The 26772-nt window shown below is 44.5% G+C and overlaps 1 protein-coding gene across 2 annotated transcripts in view; it reads right to left on the bottom strand.

Moving 5' to 3' along the window:
* The window catches only part of EGFR (epidermal growth factor receptor), a 162004-nt gene that overhangs the window by 23670 nt on the left and 111562 nt on the right, over nucleotides 1-26772 (bottom strand). For both annotated transcript variants that reach the window (XM_081079262.1, XM_081079263.1), the window contains exons 4-19: nucleotides 24286-24420; nucleotides 22737-22805; nucleotides 21727-21845; nucleotides 19726-19867; nucleotides 17865-17981; nucleotides 16162-16288; nucleotides 15984-16057; nucleotides 15056-15146; nucleotides 12613-12812; nucleotides 11686-11818; nucleotides 9654-9744; nucleotides 8485-8642; nucleotides 5375-5413; nucleotides 3164-3305; nucleotides 2170-2292; nucleotides 1168-1266 (exon numbers count right to left, since the gene is read on the bottom strand). In XM_081079262.1, coding sequence (XP_080935388.1) covers nucleotides 1168-1266; nucleotides 2170-2292; nucleotides 3164-3305; nucleotides 5375-5413; nucleotides 8485-8642; nucleotides 9654-9744; nucleotides 11686-11818; nucleotides 12613-12812; nucleotides 15056-15146; nucleotides 15984-16057; nucleotides 16162-16288; nucleotides 17865-17981; nucleotides 19726-19867; nucleotides 21727-21845; nucleotides 22737-22805; nucleotides 24286-24420 — 1859 coding nt within the window. The remainder of the gene's footprint in view (nucleotides 1-1167; nucleotides 1267-2169; nucleotides 2293-3163; nucleotides 3306-5374; nucleotides 5414-8484; nucleotides 8643-9653; nucleotides 9745-11685; nucleotides 11819-12612; nucleotides 12813-15055; nucleotides 15147-15983; nucleotides 16058-16161; nucleotides 16289-17864; nucleotides 17982-19725; nucleotides 19868-21726; nucleotides 21846-22736; nucleotides 22806-24285; nucleotides 24421-26772) is intronic.

Genomic DNA, 26772 nt, shown 5'->3' with positions numbered 1-26772 from the left:
TTCCTTACTTGTAATAAAGGGAGGGAAGGCTGCCCAGAGAAACTGAAGTGGACAGCATTTGCCACTGAAAAGCTCATTGTATCCAAACACATTTAAAGAAAGGTCCAGGTTGGCTCTGCTTACCATACGTTCTGTGGGTTAGATATAAGAGTGGGGAGTATTGTTTTGGTCCTTCTTGGCTGTAAGGTGAACTGAATTCTCTAGATCTGAGTCAATAAAGGCAGTCGTTTTCCTCTTCCTTTGACTCTTTCCCTAAGCCACCTCCGAGTCCCTTCACCTTCACCCCCCCGGCTTTGAGTTGGGACAAAAGCAAGAGTTTTCATCAGTGCACAGTGGGCAGAGATCAGGGTCATGAAGCAAGGACCCTGGAGGGCTTGCCCACTGGGTCTACCTGAGCACTGACATGAAGTGGGTTCTGCCAAGCTCCAGGATGGCCCCCTTGCAGCTGCCTCTTTCTGAGGGTGTACAGCCACCTTTTTGGCTAGTCAGGGTCCAGAGACGGTGGAGAAAGTTCAACAGAATCGAAAGTGAAAACATCACAATATATGTGGACCATTCCAAAACTTCCTCTATCAAGGAACAGTCAGCAGACCCTGGAGAAGAATGCAGAAATTGTTCTTGGGAGAAAGTACAGAAGGTGGGCCCATTTACAGAGTTTATAAAGCACCATATTGTTAATTCTAGGCACTTTTAAAAAGTCTTTTTGAAGGTAAGATAACTTGGTGGAGAAAAAGGAACATGAGTTTCAGAGTCAGAAGTGGTGACGGGCTGGAATTCTACCCCAGCCACATGAACCTGAGCAAGTTTCTTTCTACCTCCATTTCTTCATCGAAAAAGTAGCGAGCATAATACCTACACCAGAGGATCACCAGGTGTGATCATGTGTGTAAAGCAGCTGGTGACTGAACCGGTAGTTGCCTAGCAATTGTCAGTTTCCATCCTTGTAGGAAAGATAATAGAATGGAAGAGGTCAGTCTTCTCTAGAAGAGAAGGCCTGAGAGGAACTCATACCAACTAGAGCTAGAAGGAAAAAAGGCACGAAAAGGGACCATTTAGAATGCGGTGATGAAAAAAAGTCTAAAACCGAGCAACTTGCTACAGCCACGAGACCAAGTGGCATCTGATACCCACACCTGTGGACAACTAGAGCACGAAGCAGAAACTCACATCGAGAATCTCCTTGTTGGCTTTTGGAGATGTGGCTTCTCTTAACTCCTTGATGGCCACAGGGATTTTAACCTTCTCGCCCTCTGGGATCCAGAGTCCCTGTGACCAAGAGAGAGGGAAGATATTAACTGGCAGTCATTGCACCAAGCAACATGTGACTTGTGAGCTGGATGGACTTTATTAGTGACACCATGCAGAAGGGTAAGGGACAAGGGGCACAGCTCTGCACTCCAAGGCCCTGGCCTTGGGTGCTGGGAATCATGACGTCTCAGCAACTCTTCAGCTGTCATGTTCATGGATCAGAATCATTAGATTAAAAAACAACAACCCTAAGCTCGCACCAGCGTGGGTCATTTCACCCAGAATTCTACAATGCCGGGTCTAGGCCTCACTGAATCAGACTTTACACAAAGAGTATCTACTGCGTTTCCCCCCAAATAAGACCAAACTGGACCATTAAGTCTAATGCGTCTTTTGGAGCAAAAATTAATATAAGACCCGGTCTTATTTTACTATAATATACTAATGGGTATAATATAATATAATAGACTGGGTCTTACATTAATTTTTGCTCCAAAAGGCGCATTAGAGCTGATTGTCTGGCTAGGTCTTATTTTCAGGGAAATGGGATAGGAAAAAATGATTTAAGAGGAAGCTGTTTTGACCTGGGCTTTATCTGGATACTGTCACGCAGAGATACGCAATTGTCCTTCAGACTCCATCCGTGCCACCCATCCCTCTAAAAGGTCAATGCCATCTTCCATAAAAATGTTTTTGTCTGTGTACCAGTCTCACAGGACCACTGATTTGTCACTGTGATTATAAAGATTTCCTCTTGACAACCTGGGAAAAGTGTTGGCGTTTCCCAAACCTTCAGTGACACAAAGAGCAGATGAGGACAGGCAGCCAGCAGCTGAGGATGCTGGGTTCACCCCCCCAGACCTGAGGGGCCGCCACCTCGAGGCTCCAGAAGCTTCTGTGCCGTGTCTCTGGCGGTCTCACCTTGTACACGGTGCCGAATGCTCCAGAGCCCAGCACCTTGATCTTTTTGAATTCTGTTTCCTTCAAGATCCTCAGGAGAGCTTGGTTGGGAGCTTCTCCGCTGGGTGTAAGGGGCTCAACCAGCTGTGGAGACAATGAGGAAGAATGCTGCTCACTCAGCCTCCGCGCTCCACACCCACGGGGAGGAGTGTGTCAGGTGGGGCCAGACACAGCCCTGTGTGGTGGTGCTTGAGCACACGGAACCCGCCATGCTCACTCAGAAGGAGAAGCGGACCCTTTCTCTGAAGAGCTTCATAAAAGGAAGGACACCCTTTTCAACACATGCAGTTTCTATTTCTGTTTCCTGGCCAATTAGCTGAATTGAGAAGATTTTGAGATTGTGGTCATTTTGGTAGGCTGTTGGGTCCCCTACCACACAAGTGCCATTATGCTACGAGCTGCCATGGGCCTCTCCTCCCAGGACTCTGGCTACCCACACACAGTACTGGACACAAGAGACGCCAGGTGCGGACCGGTTTAAGGGAATCACAGTGTCAGTGATGACACCAGTGAGGAGCAGAGCTCAGAAAGGCACAGCCACTGGTGTGGACAATGGCAGTTTCCAAAGTAACAGCATCTCAACCTGAGAAGCACCTTCCCAGGAACTCAACATATGCATCTGTTCACAAGGCTTTCTCCTGTGCATACACATAGGTGCGGTCCTTTAAACAGGACTCCACACAGCTCTGTAACCATGTTGTGTGACTTATCCTAGAAACATTTGCGTTTCACTGGATAGACGTACCAAAATGGAACTAATTGCTTATAACTGGATATTCAAAGATTCCTACTGGTTTTTCCATCACCAGAAATAAAGCATAACGATACAATCTCATATTTAAGACACAACATTTCAAATGGCAAGCCTGCACAGGAGTCCGTCTTCCTACCTAGGGTAGCTGGGGTTCCTGAAGGGGGTGCGCGTGGAGCACGCGGGGCCTGGGTGCCTACTCACCTCTCTTTCCTGCAGAAGTCTGCGCAGCGTGCGCTTCCGGACAATGTGGCGCCTGCGCAGAAAGAGGCCAACCCCGAGCGCCACCACCACCACCAAGAGGAGGCCACCCACAATCCCAGTGGCGATGGATGGGATCTTGGGCCTGGAATGAGGTGGAGACACACAGGAAGAGTCAGGTTTGCTGAAAGATTGCATGACACTGGCATTTCCCAGATCTCCTGTCAATACACTGATACCATTTAAAAACTATCTCAGAAAGTGGAATTACTGTGCAGCTTCTAAAGGGAGAAAAGAAAGCTGACCAATAGTTATAGGGCAGTGTTTCCAACTCCTGTCCTCACCCCCAGCGCCTGGCTTCTTTGCATTTTTAAAACTGAGCTACTGTGTGGATCTCTCCATATGATGGTTATATTTTAATCTGTTGATCAAGAAAACACATACTTCAGAAAGTAACTCAGACTTCAGTAATGCTTTTCATATGAATTTGTATGTATTCCCCCTCCGCCCCCGCGTCTCTCCATACATCACAAGCATGGCACTCCACACATGAGACATATATTGTCTACTGGCCAAGCTGGGTGAAGGGACCCTTCCATTAATGCTGAGACTCCTTGAAGGGTCCTTGGCTTTCAAGCTGGGACCATAGCCACAGGAAATGCTTTATGAGTGAGCTCAGAGGAGGTTATAAAATGATAGGATTTTGCATAGAAAGCATCACTGTCACAGATAAGGGATGTCCTTATGTAGCCTCAAACCTCTCATATGCACCCCTGATTTCAGGGACAGAAAAACTCGAAACTCAGGCCCTAAAGCTCACTGGGGGAAAGAATCATCTGAATTAATAGCTTCTGAATTGAGAATCTTTATAAAGTTATTATTTTTAAGTATCTATGCCATTTGAGCTGCTGGCAAACTTCATCTTTTCAGGTAGAAATGTTAACAAATATCAAAGATTAATTAGTAGCATCATTTGCATGTAAAAAATAGGCCATTGTCCTTACAAATTTCTCATAAGTGGGTCAAATGTACTTCATGAAAACAATATTTATAGCACTTTCTTCTTAGTGAGTACAAAAGTCATCTCCTGTATCATACTATCTCACCAATAATGCAGTTGCAAGTAATGGCGTTTTACTATTTTGAGGGGAACACTGAAATACATAAGGAATAATTTGTTACAGAGTATGTGTTTCATGGGGAGCCATAGGAAGGGTGAGAGAATGAAAAGTGAATGAAAAAAGTAAAAGAATAAATATAACAACAAAAAAGGCCACTGACTGGTTCCAAGGTGGGGAAGTGATGGAAAATGTCACCATACAGATACTGACTGTGTAGTATGAAAAGGAGGAAAAAGTTTGCTGGTGTCCTCTTAGGCTTAGTGAAGAGGTAGGGATGGAAGGAAATCTTTACCTCTGAGAAACTGCCTTTTTTGTCTTTAGGTTTCCCTGATAATAGGAGGGTTCTGTTATCTTGGCTAATTCTGGGGCAGAAGAGTCAGCTGACGTTGAGGGAATGTTTCAGAGGGAAGGGATTCTGTAGATATGACTAGAAATGGCAGCAGTGCCTGGAAGTTTGGCTAATGTTTGGGGATGTTAGGATGGCAAATAGGTGTCTTGTGTATAATTCAGATTCCTCTCTAGTCATTACTAATTGGTAATAACCACACTTTCCTGATAAGTCCAAATAGGAACCCCCATTTCGGGTTGTCTCAGTGCAGCATTTCAAGCAACGGTGGCAAATTGATCAGAATTGAAATGCCGAAGGAAGTTATGTTTAGCAAAGGATGTAAGGTGAGAAACTCCACCCCCCCACCCCAAGCTGGAGCATTGTCATTGAACAGTAAGGTCATTCAATCCAAGTTTGTGACAGGGCCAATTGGGTCAGTGAGGAAAAGAAAAGAAGCTAAAAGAGGAAAAGGAGCCAATACAACTGGTGTGGCCAAGGAAGTCAGAGGTGGGCTACACAGAAGTGTGGGGCACCGAGCACTGGGCACAGACCCGCACTCACGTCCGCCTCCTCGCCCCAGAGCAGGTCGGGGAGACGGGTGGCCCCTGTAGGTGGTGTCTGCTGGGACGCTTTCCATGCTGGCCCAGAGAAGTAAGGACCTCACAAGGCTGAGGGTGATCAGAAATGCCGGAAAGCATTTTCTTTGCCCACCACAGGTGCGATCTTTCCCGATAGGGTTCCTTAGACACAAACAGGAACACTTACCCATTCGCTGTGCAGCCTTCAAGACCTGGCCCAGAGCAGCTGTAAGAATTGAAAGAGAAATACACATTGTGATCATTCTCTTCTTTAGCGTTTTTTCTTGGGAAAGTTACTGAACTGTCACATGAACAGACAGCATTTGTCTTAATGTGACTCCTGAGCACCTGGCAACATTTGCCAATGCACATGTCAACAGGAAAACAAAATACTCCGAGTAAATGGCAAAAAACCAACATTTCATGGCCTGGGCACAGAATAAACAGTGCATTTCAGAGGCAGTACATTTGGTAATGTTGTACAGTGACGAGGACTAGGGACGTTGGCTTGACATGTCATCTGATCTGAAACATTTTCTGTCGTATTCAAAGGGCTATGATCTCTACATTCCATTCATCTTGGTTCTGAGGATCTCAGCTCTTCCTGTTTTCCACGGAATCGGACTCTGCAGCTTCACCCCTGCAGTGCATTATGGGCCTTCATTCCCACACCAGACACACAGGCTTTTTCAGGCAGTGGGATACAGAAACAGGTCTCGTTATTTCACAATCTATTACCTCCTAGGAAAATCCAAATTGTCAAAGACAAAAAACATTCACTTGTGGATGACCGCTGATCAAATCTGACCCTACTAGAAATATCCCTTCTCTCTTGCCTTTTTTCCCCTCCTCATAAGGCCTGGTGGGGATACTGTGCCAAGTGGGTACAAATGGAAATTGCAAATTTTGGACAAGATGCAGGGTTTTATGCGGCCCTTGAAAGTGCTGCTGGTAAACAATAGGAAGTGCTAGCAAGAAGCTACTGACCAACAGGAAACTCAGAGGGAGACATAGGCCAGTTTCCATTGGGGGAGATGACTGACCAGGCTGGTGACAGGGCAGGTGGCACAAGAGAGAAGCATTTGAGTATCAACAGATGAAGAGGTCCTTGGGAAAGCCTACGATGATGCCCTTGCATACTTTTGTGAAAATCGGTTATTGACTATCAAGTGAAAGAGGTTTCATGTTATAATTTAATTTTGTCAGGAAAATTATTCTTTATTCCTCCGCCCCCCCCCACACTTGATTTATTCTTTTTGGTTACAGGTAATTAAAATAGGCAACATTTCATTTTACTTAGTTTAATTTATCGGGATAAAAATTTCAAAGAAAACTTCCCCCCACAACTTACTATGAAAATATGGTTCTATTTAAAAACAGATTTGCGTCAGGTTTCCTTTCTATTCTCTTGGGTAACCAGATCTGCCACGGTGGGAAGGGCACGGCGTTTAAAGCAGGCATGTGCCACGTCGGAATCTGAGCTGTGTCAGTACTGGCTAAGCCGTTGTGATTACTAAACCTTTTGGAGTGCTGCTTTAACAAGACACATGGTGAAAGAAACGACCACTGTGAGAAACCAATGAGACAATGGATTTGATGATGTCGGGCACATCACAAGTACACAAGAAATGTTTCCTTATTTTCCCTTACTCCTGTCAGCATGCGCCGTATCTTAAAAATTAAATCCATTTCTATCACGTGATTCCTATGTAATTAATGACCGTGGGAGAAGTTACAGAGAGCGGTAACACGATTCCATACAACTCTATGTTCTTCTACCAACAAAAGGCTCAGAATAAAGAGGATAATCACATATACGGAAGATAAAATACTGATGAAGTTCTACCTGCCAAATGCAAAGCATCAGGAGTTTATTTGAAATGAAAGGAGAAAGAGACAGAAATGGTGCAAGGAAATACAAGGGAAAAATCAACATTAACAATTTTTATTTAAATCTCGAGTAAATCCCCTCTTTCTATATTTGGCAAACAGTTTCTTAGACAAGATAAATTTACTGAAAATTCCAACTTCCCTTTCTGGCCCACCTCCGGCTGAGGCCCAGGGACATACACTCACAGAGACGCTAACAGGTATACATGTTCACTTCCAAAAGGCACAAAAAGGGAGAAAGAGACAACATTGATTTTATACAGCTAATACAATTGTTTGAGAGAACGGGCTCCAAAATTGCTTATTTTGGGGGGAGTATAAAAAACATAGAGTAAGTGAAAAACTAGCAAAACATAATTTACACCATGCTTTGTAGAGTTTGCAAATCGGTCAATATAACCAGCATGCTGATGTACCCAAAGGGAGAATATGAAAAATCCTAAGTTGTTACCAACGAGGTATTTGATAAAACTCGTCATTGCCACCAGCACTGGCACCAAGGCCACCTCTGTCACCTGCATCACTGGTATTAGTGCCTCGTCACCAGCACGTTACTGTCAGTGCACCGCTGATTGAAAGCTCATGTATTCCAGACACTATTCCAAGTACAATGAACATATTAACTCAAGATCACAGAAATCCTGTGAGCTATGCAGCATTATTATCCTAATTGACGGACAAGGAAAGTGAGGCACAGAGAGGTTAAGACAGTTGCCCAAAGCCACATAGCTAGTAAGAGATGGAGGCAAAGAAGAAAGAATAACCAATTCCAAATAAGGTTGAAGATTATGACATATATACAAGGAAATGTGAACTAGTATATATGACACTCAACTTCTCTTTCTGATCACCAAATTTATCATTTTAGTAGATAAGATACAGACATGCAAAGCATGTCTGCTAATTACAGTCAAAATAGTTTTAATTTACTTAGAAATAGCTCAGCCGGCCATAACTAGCTAAAAGAAAAAAGTGTCTTTAAGCAACATTCCAGGAAATGCTACCTTCTATGAATGGCAGAACAAAAATAAAAGATTCCCACATGAATCCTTGTCATCTGGAAAGACACGGAGGAACTTTGGAGACCTGGCAGGACCTCTGCTGTCATTCCATCTGTCACTTACTCTTATTTGAACATGCTAGCATTGCAGAACAGACCCCTGGCATGATAAACATCATGAGAGGCAGAGAGGCATTCCTACCAGGACCAAGAGCTGCCCATCAGCGTGTTCTCGCTGCTGCTATGGCCCTACGGCCAAGACACCCAAAGCAACTGAGTCAGCTACACACCTCTTCATGTGTTGCCTGGACATATTGGAGATATTTTCAATCTATGAATTTGCAAAAGAGCAAAACACACATTTTGTTCTTCTGCTTTTTTTCCCCAGGGCCAGAGCTTCCACTTACCCGTAGGTACAGTTTGGATGGCACAGGTGACACACGTGATTGGCATCTGAAAACTTCCAGACCAGCGTGTTGTTTTCTCCCATGATCCCAGCCGGGCAGGTCTTGACACAGTGAGGTCCGTCAATGTAGTGGGCACACTTCACACAGTTGTCTGGTCCCTGCACCAATGTGGAGAAATACACTTATGTGTGTCTCTCTTTTTTTTTTTTTTTTTTTTGCAACATGGAAGCCACTTTTTACCTGAAATACTTATTGTGAAAAAAAAAATCAAATAATATAGAAGTTCTTAGAGTTGAAAACAAGTTTGCCTGTGACTGGGCTTGCCTGATATGACCTCTGTTAACAGATTAGTATAAAATCTTCCTGACTTTAAGTACATATAATATATATAAACATGGAAGAAAACAAACTATATGGTTTATTACTTTGGACTTAATACTTGGGCATCTTGCCTTGCCAAAACAATCGTGATTGGCCTTTATGTCTATTTATACCCGTATTGGTCAGACAGGCTTTCTTGCACATTGCATTTGATGTTAAAGGGAGCTCCTGGGGAACAAGACTTGTGAAGGCAAATTGAAGAAAACCTCCATCTCAGTCTGTCCAGTGAGAAGGTGGCAAGTGTACGTGCACTGGTTCCTGCCTACTTAACTGTGGATCACGCCAAATTTGATTCTGTCTGTCAGACACGGAATGCTGAATTCTCACTTACACTCTCTAAAAGATTATTACTGAACATGTAACTATGAAAGTGAATTTCGAATAGTTTTGCTAGGTGTTTCTTTAAAAATCCTTCAAGTAATTCTAAACTCATACGAAGGAAGAATTTGGAAGGCAATGATGACAGATGTCAGGAACGGCAGACACCGGCTGACAGAACCCCCAACCCACCACAGGCTTCCTTGTGTTGGGGGGAGAGTAGTCGGCATTAAGTTTGAGGACGTGGGACAGAAAAGGTGATGCTCATGCCAGCACGTTGTGTGAGGACTTCAATGCAATCTCAGCCCCTCTGACCCAGCTGTGAGATCCCACGGCCTCTTGTTTGGGAAGTGGGTTGAGGTGGCAGTCCTTAGCAGCTACCGGGTGACATTGGGTCATTGCTGGGGTTCTACAACTGCAAAGACTTTTCCCTATGACAGTGAGTGAATAACATCAAATGTGCTGCTCACGTGTCCCGTGCAGGTTACGTTCATGGCCTGGGGCAGGCATTCCGGATGGCACTGTATGCACTCGGAATTCTCCACAAACTCCCTGGGTTCGCTGAGAGAGAGAAGAGAGGAAATTGATCAGTGCCGTCCCTGGAGACCTGGCATCAGAACGCTGGGTAGTTACAAAAGCCTGAGTCGATCTGTCGGAAATTTCAGGTGACACTAACCACCTCTCTCAGAAATTCACCACAATTTCAGGTAAAAGGCCAACGGTCTGGGATCTGGACTATACCGTAATATGATAACCTGATTCTAACTGAATTCTTGGTCATTTTCTCCTGGATTAGACACATAAGCTTCATCTATAATCAAAACACCTTCCCTCCATTTTTCTACAGGCACAATTTTTGTATATTTAGGTAAGCAAGACAACACATGGAAAAAAGAAAACAGTTCTTGAGAGGGACCCCCTCCACTGTCAGATTCATGGATATTTAAAGCTAAGCTGAAAAGAAATGGTAACTGCAGACTAATACATGCAGGAAAAGGAAGAGGAGGTATTCACATCTGCTCAATGGTTAGCACACAAAACAGTAAGTATGGAGCACAGGTGTGAAACATTTTGCTTGTAATGTGATGTACAGATCAACGGCAAGCAGGATGTTTGCCTGAAAAGAAACTGGTTGTGACAGTTGTTAAGAAGACTGAAATCTGACTGGTAATTCACTGCAGGTCTTATCGCCAGGCAGGGAACCAGGAATGTTGACACCTGCAAATGTGTTCCGTGAGTCCTCCTATTCAGACAAAGGGCATCACTTAAACCAAATATGCCACATTCGTTTTTTTCTATGCTTCTTTTCGGGGTTCTCACGCCTGCTGAAGGAGCCAGCCTTGCCCGGGGGCCGGTGCTGCCGGACACCAGGGTTCTCCAGCAGAAAGACACGGGCACCACTCACGTGGTTACTTTAATTACCTCGTCTCTTTAAAGAGAAGGGAAAACTAAAAACATGAGCGTAGTGTCTATTTGCAGCAGTAAGAATTGCACCAATATTCCTTACTTATTGAAACAGCACTATTAATTGTGCAAATTACTCTGGTTAATGAAATTATCAGTTAAAGGCTTCCTACAGAACTGAACTTAGTTTGTTCACCTTGCTCCTAAATATTTCTGGATCCCAACTGTGGCCTAAGTCCTGATAGTGAAACAGGAAGAAAGATTTCCTATAGCCATCTGTAATTCCACTGCCTCTTCCTGATCACAAAATTTCCCTTTTCCTTTAAAAAATTTTTCTTCAAATTAAAGTTTATTGGGGTGACAATGGTTAGTAAAATTACATAGATTTCAAGTGTACAATTCTGTGCTAAGGCTATATATCACATTGTGTGTTCACCACTCGTGTGTCAGTTCTTCCATCGCCATATATTTGACCCCATTTTGCCCCTGCCAATCTCTATTCAATTTTACTTTCCTGTTGATCTTTTTTTTAGTCATTATTTGTGGTCATTCAAAGCTTTACACTAATATTAAGATTCCCATAGAATTGACAGACTGTAATTCTTACTGATGGCAAATTAACTCAACAAGCATTATATGATTGTTTATTTCTTTGTCCATCGTTATATTTAAAGTTATTTGTACTGCTCACTGTTTCTTGAACATAAAACAAAAATTAACCAGGAACTGTAATTTGTATTATATATTTTGACACATCAGGAATAGTGTGCTGCAAAGGAAAGACCAAATGGCAATAGTCTGGTCCATATGGACCATTTATGACCATTTATCTTGGGAGCTTTGGGCAGCTTAGATATATAAGGTATTTCCAGAACTAGAGACTATACATTATTGGATTGGATTAAGTAACGAAAATAATTTGTTCATTTCCTTTTGTGATTAACAGTTGTCAACAAACCAAACAACCAGGTAACAAAAAAAAAAGGGCAAGGGGAAAAAGTAAGATTCAAATGGAATAACTATAAACCTATAAAACCAATACTGTCTCTCTTTTTTTTTTTAACCAAAACAAAAGGATTAAACAAAATAGCGTCTTACCCCTCCAGAATGTTGCATTTCTCCACACATTCCTTGTGACGGCTGACATTTCGGCAGGACACGCAATCCTTGGGATCTGGGCCCCAGCAGCCCTCTGACGAGCATAACGGGTGACAGACATGGCCCATGGCCTCTGAGAAGACAGAGTGAGCCACCAGCAGTCAGTTATGCAAGAGAGACCAGTCGTGCTTGCTGATGAATGTCATAGCTGAAGGTGTCTGTAGGGAGGGTTTGCTTGTGGCTGTGCGCCATGTGTAGGCACTATGCCAAGGGTTTTACACACAGACTTGCATTTAATTCCCTCAACAGCACTGTGGTGTGGGAATGATTATTGTCTCCATTTCATGGATGAGGAAGCCAGAGCCTAAAGATATTAAGTAGACTGATGAAGGTCTCAAAGCTAGGAAGGGCTAGAGCCAGGATTTGAACTCAGATCTGCTTCGTCCAGTGGCCAGGGTCTTAGCACAATACGATAGGCAGCTTTTGATGGTTTTCAAAAGCTGGCGATGGCTCTAAACACAGAATAAGAAATGCCAACATGAAATGTTCACCCCATCGTGTGTGTGTGTGTGTGTGTGTGTGTGTGTGTGTGTGTGTGTGAGCTATGGTTGTTAGAGGCTGAAATGAACAGGGAAGAACCTATGGCTGAAAGGTAATATAATTAATACTAAATTTAGTTCTGTAAATCACAAATAATTGATAGCTTAAATCTCAAGGCAAATTTATCCTATGAAATGAGAATGATCTAGAAACAATTCTGATGAACTTCACATGATAACTTCACAATAAGGAATATACAGACTCCTTTTAATTGGCTTCTTCAGGAATGAGAAAACTAATTTAAATGCTTGGGAATGGCCCTTCAGTATCCTCCATCAAAATAAATGACCCATTGGAACCATGTCCACAACCAAAGTGATTACTTACCGCAGATGTTTGTATCCTTATTGCCTACAATCTTGGTTTTCTGACTTGAGGTCCCAAAGAGTTTTTTCCAGTTTATCGTGTCTGCGTAACACAGTTTTCGATTTCCTGAAATGATCACATCTCCATCGCTTATCTCCTTGAGGGAGCGTAATCCCAAGGATGTTATGTGGAGGCCAACAACCGCAAGAGAAAACTGACCGCTACATTGGAGAGAAGAGAACTAACATGAAAAATTATGAAAGTAGAACGCCACTAAAACATTCATTTTGTGTTTTCTGGACCACTTTTGAGTTACTACAAACTACCTTCCAGTGGTCATAAGTCACATTGTGAAAGGTATGTACTGGAACGTTTGAAAATTGCAAGTGTTTTTTCAGCTCCTCCAGAGAAAAGCTAGTTCCCTTGTTCTTTTAGTATCTTTAATCGCAGTGGCAGACTGGGGCTGAATAAATGCCTTAATGTCATTTTACTTACTGCATTTTTATTTTGCCTGGGGATTGTGAACATGTTTTAACCTCTCAAACATTCAAATAGACTTCAAAAGTCATAGGTCCATTTTTGCTTCCTTCCTTCCTTCCTTCCTTTTTTCCTTCCGTCCGTCCATATGTCCATCCATCCATCCATCTATGCATGCATGCATGTATTTATTGAACAAAGATGTGAAGTAGTATGTGATTAATTCTATGTAAGTTATATGTGTATATCCTACTCTCAAGAAACCCTTTGTCTAGTGGGGATACAATCACACGAGCAGGAAATTTTAACCTGGCGCCATTAGTATAGTGGTAATGGGCACCATGGAAGCAAAGTGGATGAGGATCCTACGAAGTGATCTGATCAGTACATGTTCCTCGAGTGACTAGATGAAAGTTATTCAGATTAAAGGGAGGGAAGCCTCGAACCACCTGCAGGAGCAGGAAGGCAAGAATGTACGTGACAGGCGCTGACATGTACTGTGGAACAGCAATGTGGAGGCAGGGAGGTCCGAGAGAGGGCCCCAGGGAGAGGGGGAGAGGCCAGGGCACAGGACCTCAGTTACCGTGGGAAGGAGCTCGGGGCTGTTTGCAGACATGGGGAAGCACAGGAAGGGGACATGAGTTCTTAGGACGCTCACTGGACAGCAAGACAGGGAGTAGGCCGGTTGAGACAGTAGTGAGTGAAGAGACTTCATTAAGGCATGGGATGACAGAAGCTCAGAGTATAATTTGGAGACTCCTCTCCTTTCTCTTTCTCTTCCCAACTCTTCCTTCCCTCTCTTCCTGCAACCTGGCTCCTGGGAAAAGAGAGGGGCCCTGAAAGGAGACCTACACCGCTGCTGTGAGGACTCCTCCCCCAACACGTGCCCAGGAAGCCAAGACATTGGGGACAGTGCCGGGGTCTTCCTTGCAGGGCAGGCCTGGCTTTGGTGGTCAGCCTGGAACTAGTGGTCACCCTGCCCAGAAATCTATGTGTCACTGCACTTCTCAAGAAATGTGAAAAGAAAAAAATTAATCCTTCTCTTGTTTAAACCCTTAAAACGAAGCCTAAGGTACACACCAGTCACCCCCCAAAACCTGATGTAAACCTCTTATCTCGGGATGAACCTTGGGCAAAAGAAGTATTTCTGAGGACGCAGCACAGAGGAGTCTTTCTGGGCAACAGTGTCGGCTGCGTGTCAGTGTCGGAAACGCAGAGCCAACAGTGTTTGGAAAGCGATGGTTAGTTAACAAGCTCCGCGTTCTGATTTTCTTTAATAGTGTGCAATATTATGTAGTCCTTTTAGGGATCAATTATGGGGAACAGTTCTCAGAACCAGACTGTTTCCAAGGCACGTTTGACCAAGAGATTCCCAAATTCCTCCTCACCATAAAATTCATTATTATACTTATTATGTTGAAGATGCTTATTTGTGTGTGTATGTATAGTTCACTGTTAGAGTTGGAAATGTGGAAATGCTGAAAGAGACATTTAACGTTAAAAAGCCTCTCCAATCCTCCTGATACGATGTGCCAATAAGGACATGTCACCTCAGTGCTATTCTTACCAAAAATGCATAATCGCAATCAAATCATGAGAAAACATCTGCCATTCTGCCAAATGCCTGAGAGTACTTTTCAAAAGTTTCAAGGCCATGAAAGATAAGGAAGGAATAGGGACAGTTATAGATTGCAAGGGACTAAGGGGATGTAAATGCCGTGTGTGATGCTGGATTGGACACGGAGACAGAAGAAGGCGTTCACAGAAAAGCTGGCAAAATCCAAATAAAGTCTGTAGTTTTAGTGAAACAGTGCTGTGCCAACGCTGATTTCTCCATTTTGATACTTGTCCCACGCTTACGTAAGATGTGAACACGAGGGGACATCTGGTGAACTCCCTGTGGCATCTTTGCAAGACTTCTGTACGTCTTATTTCAAAATAAAAGTCTTAGAAAGAATCTGCCAGGCTCTGGATGGGGTCAACTCACTGTTGCTTTGTCCTGCCTCGGATAATCTCCAGGTTCTCGAAAGCGTGAAGGTCAGTTCTGTTTTCTGGCCAGGCCTGAATCAGCAAAAACCCTGTGGGGCAGAAGGAAGGTTCAGACACACACTTAGAAATTTCTTTTTTGTATGATACATTATTAGAGGATTCTCAGGAGACTGTAGCATGAGCAGGAAGTGCGAACATTTGACTCTTCTTGTCATCGTCACCGAGTATGTACACACACACACATACATGCAAGCCAAGGACAACTGCACAGTGGGCATCCTGCATCCCCCATGGAGTTCCCACCCCCCAACCCCCACCAAACAGGCTGTCCCGTGTGCTACAGCCCCGATGGCCTCACTGGGCTCTGTACTGGGTTCCTCCAAACAGCTTCCTGCTTGATAGTGATGAAATGGCCGTGTATTGAGCTGTTTTTGCACACAAGGAGATTTGCCTATTTTCCTTCTTTAGTTCCAATCCAGAAACCAATCTTGTTATTGGGGTCAAATTGTTCCCTTTTTAGGGATGAAGGACGTGGGGGCTCTGAGGGCAGTCATGGACCTGAGACCTGTCAGTGAAGACCAGGGATGTGAAGTCTCGTCCAAGAGGCTTGCCAGCCCTGCTGCCCCCCACTGTTTTACCTGCTTCGTCCCCCAAGGGCCGTCTGGACGGCTGGCCTGGGCTGGGAGGCAGGCGCTAGCCACGTTCACACACAGTCGGGAAGGACCCGAGTCGTTGCTCATAGTGCTCACCCGTCACAGGCAGGGGAAATTGCATTTTTGAAAACTAGCAAAGCACTAATTACTCGTTAACGGTAGCACGTCAGAAGAAATGTTTGTATGCCAAAGAGAAGAAAATGAGTCTAAAAGTTCTCTCTAGAAAAGACAGATTTCCCACTGATGTTCTGATGATGCGTCTACAGCACTCACCTGTGATTTCCTTCACAGTTTTTAGAATATCCAGTTCCTTCGGATCCAGGGGTGGCGTATGTGTGAAGGAGTCACTGAAACAAGTAACAGCATGGTGAGTGATTGACACTGTACCGTGGACAAAGCACACTTTGGTTTTCTCGACCTACGCTGGTAACTCCGTCTGGCACGCACTTACCCCTTAAACGCCACCGGGAGGATGTGAAGGTCCCCACTGATGGCAGTGCAATTTTTGAAGTGCTTGATATTTGTAGCGTTTATGGAAAGAGTGTCCTTAAATTCACCAATTCCTATTCCGTTGCAAACTGTGAAGAGAAAGGAGATGTTTATTCCATTCACATGTGTTGGATTAAGCTAGGGTTCCACAGGCAGAGAGCAGGAAAGGAGGTATAGCCGTGAGACCTGTCATCGCCAGGCCATCATTCATTCACTCGACAGTGATGGAGAGCCCGCTAGGTACCAGGAGCCGTGGCGGGCTTTGGGGTTGCAGGAGTTAGAGACGGAGACGCCGTTACTGTCCTCCCTGCACTGCGCTCTCCTCATTATTTCCCAGTCTAATGGCTCTTAACAACACTGTTTCCTGTCCACACAGTGCAGGCCACCCGCTGCCGTGGGTGCTGGGCTGTGCACGGCTCCCACTGCTATTTCCGTGATTCAGCCTTCACCACCTTTCCATCGTCCTAACCTGGGTTGCAGTTTCGTCTTCTCCTCAAAGAAAAATTACACATAGTTTTTTAAAATTATGAGTAAGATGCGTTCATTTAAGAAAATGCTGAGAACAGAATAAAGAGGAACAAAGTTACCAGCAATTCCATTATTTACCGTTAGTATTTCAGAAAATTCCACGATTATATCACACTAGATACGTAGTTAGTATTTTGTGTGTTTTTTTCTACTTATTACGCCGTGAACTTTTGTCCTATCATTAAAGACTTTCACATACATGATTTTTAATGGCTGCCTGATATTACATCCCAGGAAATACTGGAATAACTTTTATCAGATAATTCACCTGGTTTTCTTCCATGGTGTTTACTTCAATCAAATGCTTTGATCTGTGTCCTATTGCTACGTCAGTCTCAAATACCCTTTCCTGAACTCTGAGCTCGTTTGTTAATTTATATCCACTCCTGAATTTCCATCTCAAATGCCCCTCTTCACAACATCAGGTCACAGAAGAGAAAAGGAAACAGGGGTGGGATGGGGTATGCTGAGAAATGGTTCTTAATTAATGAAGAGTACAGAGACAGGACATCCAAATGAAATCCACAAGCCTTGACTGGATTCTGGATTGAAAAACAGCTTGGGAGAGCAGAGAGAAGTTTAAATTAATACTGTAAAGTAGTATTGAGTCGATGTTCAACTCGGGATGAGTGTGAAACTGTCCTGTGTTACCTGAGAGAATGTCCCCGTTTGCAGGAAACTAGGCTGGCATATGTAAGAGTGAAATGTGATAATACCTGTAATCATCACACAGTTCAGAAAAGAACCACACATACACGTGTACGCTTGTACCCATACACATACGCACACATATATAAACACAAACTTGGAGAGAGTGAAAGCAATGCGGCAAGATATTAAAAACTGGTTAATTTATTGGAAGGACACAAGGATGTTCATTGTATAATTATTGCACCATTTGGGGGTGTTTGAAAATGTTCAGAATAAAACATGAAGTGAAGGATAAACAGGGATAAATTGACCAGGGGAATATTCCAAGAACAGGGCATAATATAAAGGAAGGAACAAATTTCTGAGCCCGAAGCAAGAGATTTACTCAAATCTGTGCTAAGTGAAGGCTGAGGGGGCCTGGTGGGGTCCAGAGAACCCAACGTCAGACCAGAGGAAAGCCTATCCCAAGAAGGCCCAGGCTCCTACCTTTGCGACAAGGCCCTTCGCACTTTTTACATTTGCGGACTCCATCTTCCTCCACCTCGTAGCTGTCAGAGCTGCAGGCACGGACACACGACCCGTGGTCTGTCACCACATAGTTCCCTGGGGGAGAGACAACAAAAGGAAGGTGGTGAAAGCAGTACCAGGTGTGGCTGGGTCTCATGTCCTGTAACGGGGCTGATGAAAAGGGCCCATGAGCCTCTGGCTTTGTTTATTTCAAGGACAAAGAATGAAAGGCTGCAAATTGAAAAGGATTTGAGTTCAAGAGTTTTCATAGCTTTCCAGACCATGATATGGAGAAACAAAGATGTTTCATCACTGGCGGGAAACAGATGTGCAAGAGAGGAAAAAAAACACTGTGCTCGCTCTCAAGTTTAAAACACTTCTTTGCAGCTCACGTTTTTCTGTAAGGTTTACCTCCAGGACTTATGGTTAAAGCTTGAATGTTTATTAAAAATACTGTGTTTCCCCAAAAATAAGACCTAGCCGGACATTCAGGTCTAAAGCATCTTTTGGAGCAAAAATTAATATAAGACCGGGTCTTATTTTACTATAAGATCCGGTCTTATATAGTATAACATAACACAACACAACATAATATAACATAACATAATAATAATACCAGATCTTATTTAATTTTTGCTCCAAAAGACGCGTTACAGCTGATGGCCCAGATAGGTCTTATTTTTGGGGAAACCGGTCCATGAACCTAAACAAAGACACTCTTTCACTCATGCAGGTACATTTCAGGTTGCATTTGATTTCTGGGGCTGACACCTCACTTGCGTGGTCCCCTCTCGCCTGGTGGACCACCTGGTTTTGTGTCAAGCCTCCCCTCACCCTTGAACTAATGTGTGTTAATATTAACACAAACATTAATATTCTTCAGCAGGTGTCTATGCTCCTGTTTTGACCACCTCAAGTAGATCTTCAAACATCGTCCCAGGCCATTGTCTTCTGTGAGTTGTTTGCTTTAGCTCTCTTAGGCTCTAAGTGTTCTCCTGTGGATTTCAAAACTCTACACATTAAGCACTCTTTCAGAGATTACATCTGTGTCATCACTGTGACAGTTTTTCTTTATCTTAGCTTGTCGTTCACCTTACAACAGCTTATTATTAGACCTGTGTGTTATTTTTTCTGCACAGAATTTTAAGATTATCATCCCCACACAACTGCTAGGGCAAATCACCCCTTGAAACTGCTCTTAGAATTTTTTTCCTTAATCTCCCATCCTAGAAATCAAGATGGGTTTCTTTAATTAGACAACACTATGCTTTCTCTACTAGGAAATAATTCGTGTCGCCATTTCCATAAACACAGTAGCCGCCAATAGACTGCATATACAAAGGTGCAAAACACAGCCCAAAGAATTAAAAGAACAAACAAAACTCCCCTCCAGGGCACAACTTTCACCAGAATTGCAACCACTAAACGAGGCAGGTCTTGTGACATACTCTCTAATTTAGGTCTATTAAATACCTGCTTGGTACAAGAGCCAAACAGTGAAAGGGTCCAATGGCCATGGTGTGTGTGCCAATGAGAGGGCTGAATATTCTGGACTAACAGAGCAGGACCTCAGTTCTGGGGGCTGCACAACAGGTGTGTTTCCTGTCCTGGCCACCATCGCAATAGAAATGCTAATGAACGAAAGACAGCAGCCATCACCTGACACCTGGGGCAGCGACCTATCCCTCACATGCATATTGGATAGGATAGGCCCCTAGTTATATGCCTGACAATGAGGCAAACACAAAGACTACTGGAGACAGGGGCTCATGGATTCCAGCAGGAGACAAAACAGCAAATCTGCCTGATAAATAAAGGGTTTCCTAGACGATGCACTCACGGGGGCATTTCTTCACACAGGTGGCGCCAAAGCTGTATTTTCCCTCTGAGTTGACGTCCATCTGGTAGGTGGTGGGGTTGTAGAGCATGAGTGGTGGGCAAGTGTCCTTGCATGTGGCTTCATCTCGGAACCTGCGGCAGACCTGTGTAAGAAAGAATATGAAAGGGAACACTTTAAAATGGAATCAGAGCTGCCGCCCAGAGGAACTGCCCTGCACGTCTCATGCCTCAAACCTTCAGGATGTTCAAACGGGGCAAAATAACCTTTGACTGGTCCTTTAGCAACATTGTGCCCCAAAGAACTGTTTGCAAAGAAAACAAATAGATATTATAACTACTGGGCTGAAAATTAAAAACGCTGTTTAGAATGAGTGTCACGATGTTGTTATCGGCACCAATAGAAATCCTTCCTTCCGTGAATGCAACTGCCCTCCCTTCCCTTTCTCATGAATATCCCTTGCCTTTGTCTCCTAATGGGAACACCCTTTGGGCTTCTGCCTGAATCATGCGTCCCCAACAGCTATTCTTGCTTTTGATCTCAAATAAATGCTTGTTGCCTCTTATTTTGAAAAACCTTTGATGTTTAGTGTAACACTTGTCACAGGAGGGACGACACGTGCTGGTCAAGTTGATCAGGGACACTCAGCACTGTTCTGATTCCGTCAGAAAGCTCAGGTAACAGTTCTTAATGTTCAGCTGTTCAGGTAGAGCTGAAAAATCTACAAAAGTACTTTCAATACAGTTGAAAGACCTTTCTCTTAAAAGCATGGTTTTTCCTAAATATACTCTCCCAGCTATGATACTCTGGATTATGATGATACGAAAATACATCTCTTTCTCAACTGACAAAATGAAAGGAGTTCTTACACTAGGGTGGTAACTGTGTCCCTAGGAAGGGACATTATTGTTAAACTCCATTTATACTGGATTCCTTTACAAAGAACGCTGGAGGATACGTTTTAAAATTTATTGCCACACTGCAGAAAACCTTGCCGAGGAAGGGTGGCATGCAGAAAGGACCAGACCAAAGACAGTGGTGGCTTGAAGAATTGCATGCCGTATTTCCCCTTAAGCTGACCCTCAGAATCAGCCCAGATCAGCTGAGCCAAAATCCTGGGCCAGGTGCAGCCTTTGGAATTTAAAAACCTCCCCGTCTCTGAAACCAGTCTTTCGGATTCCACCTCAGGTGGGCCTCCTTGTCTGGAAGCGACGAGGGTCTCGTCACACTCGGTCCTGACTCCAGGACTCACATCTGCCAGCCCTGGAGTCTCACAATCAAGGTTCAGCCTACGTGTGGTATCCATAGCCCACGTGGCGAGCAAGGCTTTTGCTAGAGCTTTCTACAGAAACAGGACAAAAGTGAGCACTTCAAGACCCTTTGGGGGGCAGGGGAGGAGGCATCTGGGCTCTGGTAGAAAGAGCAGAAGTGGTGCATGAGGTCCAAACGGAGTCCCAGCCGTGCCACTCAAGATGTGCGTGGTGCTGGGCGGGTCTTAACATCTCTATGTCTATTTCAGTGGCCCTTACAGTGTCAAGTCCCTAGGTTTGTAGTGAGAATTAAGTGAAACCACAAATGGTGTGAGGACGCAGCTGCTGCCCCAGCAAACATCACTGAGAAGTGACTCGTGTTCACGCTCATTCTATGCCCAGGGCCTCGTGAGGAATGCCACATGCATTATTCCATTTAGACCACTTAACAGATAGGTACTCCATTATCCACCATTGTCAGAGGAGGAAACCGAGGCACAGAGCCGTCCCAGAATTTGCCGAAGGTCACAAAGTAAGTGGTGAAGGCAGGACAATAAAAGGTGCTTTGTTACCTGGCAAAGGACAAAATCCTTGCTGCTGCTACTGCAAACGCTAATCGATACATTGCAACCACAGGGAGCTCCTCTAGACCCTGGGGCAGAGAAGCCCCGCACAGTGGTGGTCGGGGGCAGCGCCCAGCGCCTGCAGGCCCCACCCGGGTCATGGCGTGGAGGCTGCGGGAAGCGGGTCTTACCAGGCAGTCGCTCTCCCGGGGCCCCGTGCAGCCGGCTGCACACTGGTTGTGGCAGCAGTCGCTGGGGGACTTGCCACGACAGCGTCCTGAACACTGCTGGGCGCAGATGAGTTTGGTCACTGCAAAGGAGCAAAGGGCACTTGTGAGCTGAAGAGCAGGGACGATGGAAACGTCATTCCCGGGGACCTTGCAAAGCACTTGCAAACAGTGGATGAAAAAGTGAACAGAAGGATGGATTTAGTGATTCTGAGGCTTGTGAAAGTCCCCAAACCGTCACAATCTGACAGAGTCAATCGAATCACAATTTTTCTCTATCGCGCCTCTGTTTCCCCCTCCCCCCCCATTTATTTTTAATCACTTAGGAGCACTGACTAGATCAAGCCTAGACTTCTAGGCCGGCTAAATATTAGATACTGGTTAGAACTGAGTTCTGGGGTAACACAGAAAGCACATACGAACAGCAGAAATGCATGCCAGGAAGTAGTGTTCAAAGGGATGTCACAGTCATGTCACATAACAGATGATCTGTTAAGGACAGATGGTCAGCTTTTAGGCTGACCTGTCCCCAGACATCCATGCTCCTACACTAGGATTCCTGAAGGAAAAAAACAAACCCTCTTGAAAAAAGTGACTTATGCTTCTATGTAGGTGGGTATCAAAGGTGGGGAAGGGTGAGGAAACAAGACGTATAGTGACTCAGGTAACACAGACAAGTCTTCCATTTCCAGGAAAACCTGCCAAACAGTGTTCAGAGAGAATGACTGGTATATAGGCTGCTGGCTTTCACTTACTTATGACAGGCTGAAGTGCCCCAAATAGCCCACACTGGATTAACCGCTGGCAGGGAGATTTATTTGCAGGACTGTCATTCACAGGACAGACAGCTAACATCCGGCCTTACAGTCAAGAATGCTTTTTGGAGTCTTCAAAGGGAAAATCAACATAAGCAACTAAGTGTAAGGGGGAGGAGGTGGCCACAGATTTATCTGAAACTCTGCTCACTGACTTACGTTTCTGACAGTTTTCCTTTCCTGCTCCCCAGCAGCTTCCATTGGGACAACTTGGGTCACACTTTTGGCCTAAAATATAAGAGTAATAGTTAAATTCATTATCTTAGAGAAAGGGAACAAATGACAAGAAACTAATGGCCCCCTTTCTAAGACCCTAAGCAAAGTAACATTTTAGGAACGAGGAACAACTTTCTAATTTCTTATTCTCTGTTTGTTCAGCTGGTTGGTTTGTAAGATGATTTAAAAGACTCTCATAAGAAAAAAAAAGATGAACCACAAACTGCTTTTATTTACATTTCATCTGTGGAAACTGAGGCAGTGATGCTGGACTTGTCACAGGCCACAAAAACTGAGATTTTACTGAACTCCAGGGTTCAGATTTCAAACCTGCTCAGGCCTGGTGAATTTTCCAGCATCTCCCACAATAATATTGACTATCTAACCTGCAGGGGTAGGCATACACCCGCTACACTTTTGCTATGTCCCATCGTGAGTGACTGGATGGGTGAGTCGTCCTGCGGAGTTGGGCTCCTGCAACTGTAAACTCCTGGACTCTAGCCAGAGAGAGGCACAGATGTGGCACAAAGGGGGAAATGTCCACAGGGTGTATCACATTGTTGATTACCTAAAACCTCAGCTATTAATTTGCAAGCTACTGTCTGAAAACATTGATCAGTCAATTTTTGCAGTTTTTATAAATGATGGTCAACTACAAATTACAGCTACAACAGCATTTAATCTCATTAGTTGCATTTAGTTTTCATTGACATCGAGAAATCTGAAGACCAAAGTGTTCTATTGGTAGGTAGAGGTCAGGCTGACCACCAAATTTGTTAAAAAGCGAGCAGCCTTGCCACTATCTTTCACTGCAAAGACACAATAACCTGAAGACGTTGCTCTGTGTCCCCAAGTCTCCCCCAATCAGAAGAATTTAGTCTCTGGAAGAATGTACAATAGATGTCAAGAGCAAGAGCTGATGATACACCAAGTGATTGTTGGACCAGGACACCCCGTGAATATGACAGACAGTTTTGACAATCACCCACAGCGGTGGAGGGCATGAATGTGAGGCTGATGAAAGACGGCGAGGCTGAAGCCTGAATGGATGAGGCTGTACGTTGCAAAGGAAGAGAGACCAGAGAGAAAGAAGCAGAAGGGAAAGAGCAAAAGTCATACATAGAAATGTTCAAAGTGATTGTGTCTGTATAGAGCTGTCATGTTATTTTTATATGTTACCTATACGTCCCCATATTTTTCAAATTTCTATTACAAGCACGTGAGAAGCTTATAAAAGGAAAAAACTTAAAAATGCTTAATGGTACCTTTCTGTCACAGAGGAAAACATTTGCCAACCAGTGAATTCAAGGTCTGCCTATAACTCTGCCTTCAGCAGGTCTCCTCTAGTGGGCAGATCCTTTGTTTACTATTCTTTGTTTTAGATGAATGTGCTCTCTCGTAACTTGGCCTTCTCTCCCGCCACCCCACCACTCTACAGCTCCGGCCCCAGCCGAGGAGCTGGAGGCAGCAGGGACGCTTGTGGAATACTTACAGCTGTCCAGTTGGTTCTGAAAGTCCATCGACATATTGCTCAGAAAACTGCTGTCGACAATGTCTGACCACTGGATGGTGTCCGTGTTGCAGAGGACAGGATTATTGTTGAATCGCACAGCGCCTTGCAGGATTTCTGTGTGAGGAAGGAACCCGAGTGAGCACAACTGCCATCCCTTCCAAGCTCTCGCGAAGCAGGCATGCATTTCTTTACACGTTGAACTCAGCTAAAAAGGTGCGAGTGTACAAGCGAGACCCCCCACAGAACTTCTGTGGGGCAGATGGAACATGAGTTGAAGGTAGTGTGTGGAGGAGTTCAGTTCTCCCCTGCATTGGGCCTTTGACCAGAATGACCAGAATGTAGAAATATAGGGAGGAAGGAAGGTAAATGCTTGAGTTGGGGGACGTGGCATTTAGTGAGTTTGTGTTTCCTGGGAGGCCGATCCAGGCTGCACTGGAATGACCATATGATGTCGATATCTGAAGGGGTCGATGGGGCAGGAAGGGTGGAGGCCATCACTAGCATGGTGGGCTGGGAATGCCAGGAGATGGTGGTAATGCTGGGACGGGTACGCGAGTGACGTGAGGCACGAAGGATCTGTATGTGTGATGAAGAGACAGGGCAGACGCAGGAATGCAAAGGACATAGAAGACGGAACGATTCTTTCAAAGGAACAAGTGATAGGACATGAAAAATAAAGGGTGATAAAACAACGAAAAAAACATCAAGCCAGAGAAAAGGGAGAGCATTGTATCAATGACGTGAAATGTAACTTTTACTGAATGACTTAGATGCACAAAATACTGTAGCAAGTTCTGTGTGGGGTCTGCAAACAGGAATCAGACATGTTGGCTTCTAAGACCGGACATGGATGGGGAGACAGAAAGAACACACAGTGACCGAGCTCACGCCCACAGAAGGCCACGGCACACGGCGGGGTGAGGCACTGTGCTAGTTGATTTATACGCATTATCTGTGTTAATCCTTGCAATGGTCCTACGACTGTCTGTAATTTAAAGACAGATACATAAATAGGGCCCACCCACCCGCAGGCAGGGAATGCATGTACCACATGCACAAGGCACAAACATGGAAAATGAATGGTTCTCCCCAGGGAGATCTCTGAGGCTGCTGGAAAGAATGACATTTCCAGGGAGGCTGACAGGCGCGGCCTGTAGAGGAAAACGCAGGGAGGGTACCGGGGCCTTGAAGAAGCCAGAGTCAGGGCAGAGGCACAGATGCTGGAATGGTGGGCAGGTTCTTCAGTGCATGGTGGAGAATAAAGGAATCACAGAGGCAGGCTGGGAGGTCAGAAAGGGCCGAACTGTGGAGCTTTGGATGTGAAGTCAGAGATGACAGCAGGATAATCAAGTGACAATATTCACTTGGGGCGGAGCCACAGTCAAGTGGATGAGACTCTGACAAGAGGTCAGAACTGGAAATACAGAATAGGGATGTCAAGACCACTGTGACAATTAGGACAACGGACCAAGATAGCAAGAAAGGCAGTGTAGGAGGAAGGTTGAGGTGGGGCTTTACAGAGCACCTGCCTTCAGCACCTGTGAGAAGGAAAAGTGCTGGAGGATGCAGGTACCCCGCCTGGCAGCTCAGAAGAGAAAGAGGTATCCAGAGGCAGTCATCCTTTAATTTTTACTTTCAACACTTAATGACTGCTCACTTTGTGACAGGCACTGGGTTAATTATCAATAACAGTATGTAACTAATATTAAATAATCTACATAAAAGAATTATTTAATAACATTAATTTGAATTTATACAACCCCAATACCAACAACAGAAATAGGTCCTATGTGACTTACCCACAGTCATTCAGAATTGCACATCACACGGGAAGGGTGAGGGCTCTGAGGACAGAGATTTACTTTTCTAACTAGTTTGGGACCTTTGGAAGGTTCCTTTGCCACCATTTCTTTATTTGTAAAATGGCACAGTGTCACACCGGCTTCAAAGGAAGGTTGTGGCACTAAATGAAGTGACCCGTTTAACATGCCTGGCACTGCACTGGCCATAGAGCGAGGGCACAGTCACTGTTATCTTCAATTTAAAAAAAATATCAACTTCCCATCTCTTTTATCATCTTCCATATTTCCTTCCACACGACTGTCACACATGTTCCAGTCACAAGAATTCAATTCAAACTGTCCTGTAATACCTTCCGTCTCCTTACTCTGAACATGGTTTCAAACAGGGGTTGATTTTTAATGTATGTCCCTTACACCTGAGGTCAGGTAATAAGGCTGGTAGTTTATTCACTCCCTAGACACCCAAAGTCTGCTTTCCACTCCAGGTTGTCTGGTCATACTCTCTTTTTCCCAGAACCGTTCTCATTTCCTACTAACTCACTGGATATTTTTCTGTGGACACCAGAGAACCAGTACGTGGCTTATGTCTTCCCTCCCATCTCATTGTTTTCCATCTTTTTGGGAACTTTCATGTGCTGTATCTTGCACCTGGCTGGCACGCAAT

The sequence above is a fragment of the Rhinolophus hipposideros genome (assembly GCF_964194185.1).
Source record: "Rhinolophus hipposideros genome assembly, chromosome: 18".
NCBI lineage: Eukaryota > Metazoa > Chordata > Mammalia > Chiroptera > Rhinolophidae > Rhinolophus > Rhinolophus hipposideros.
The sequence above is the reverse complement of the archived record's forward strand: the minus strand, read 5'-3'. Positions and strand labels throughout refer to the sequence as shown.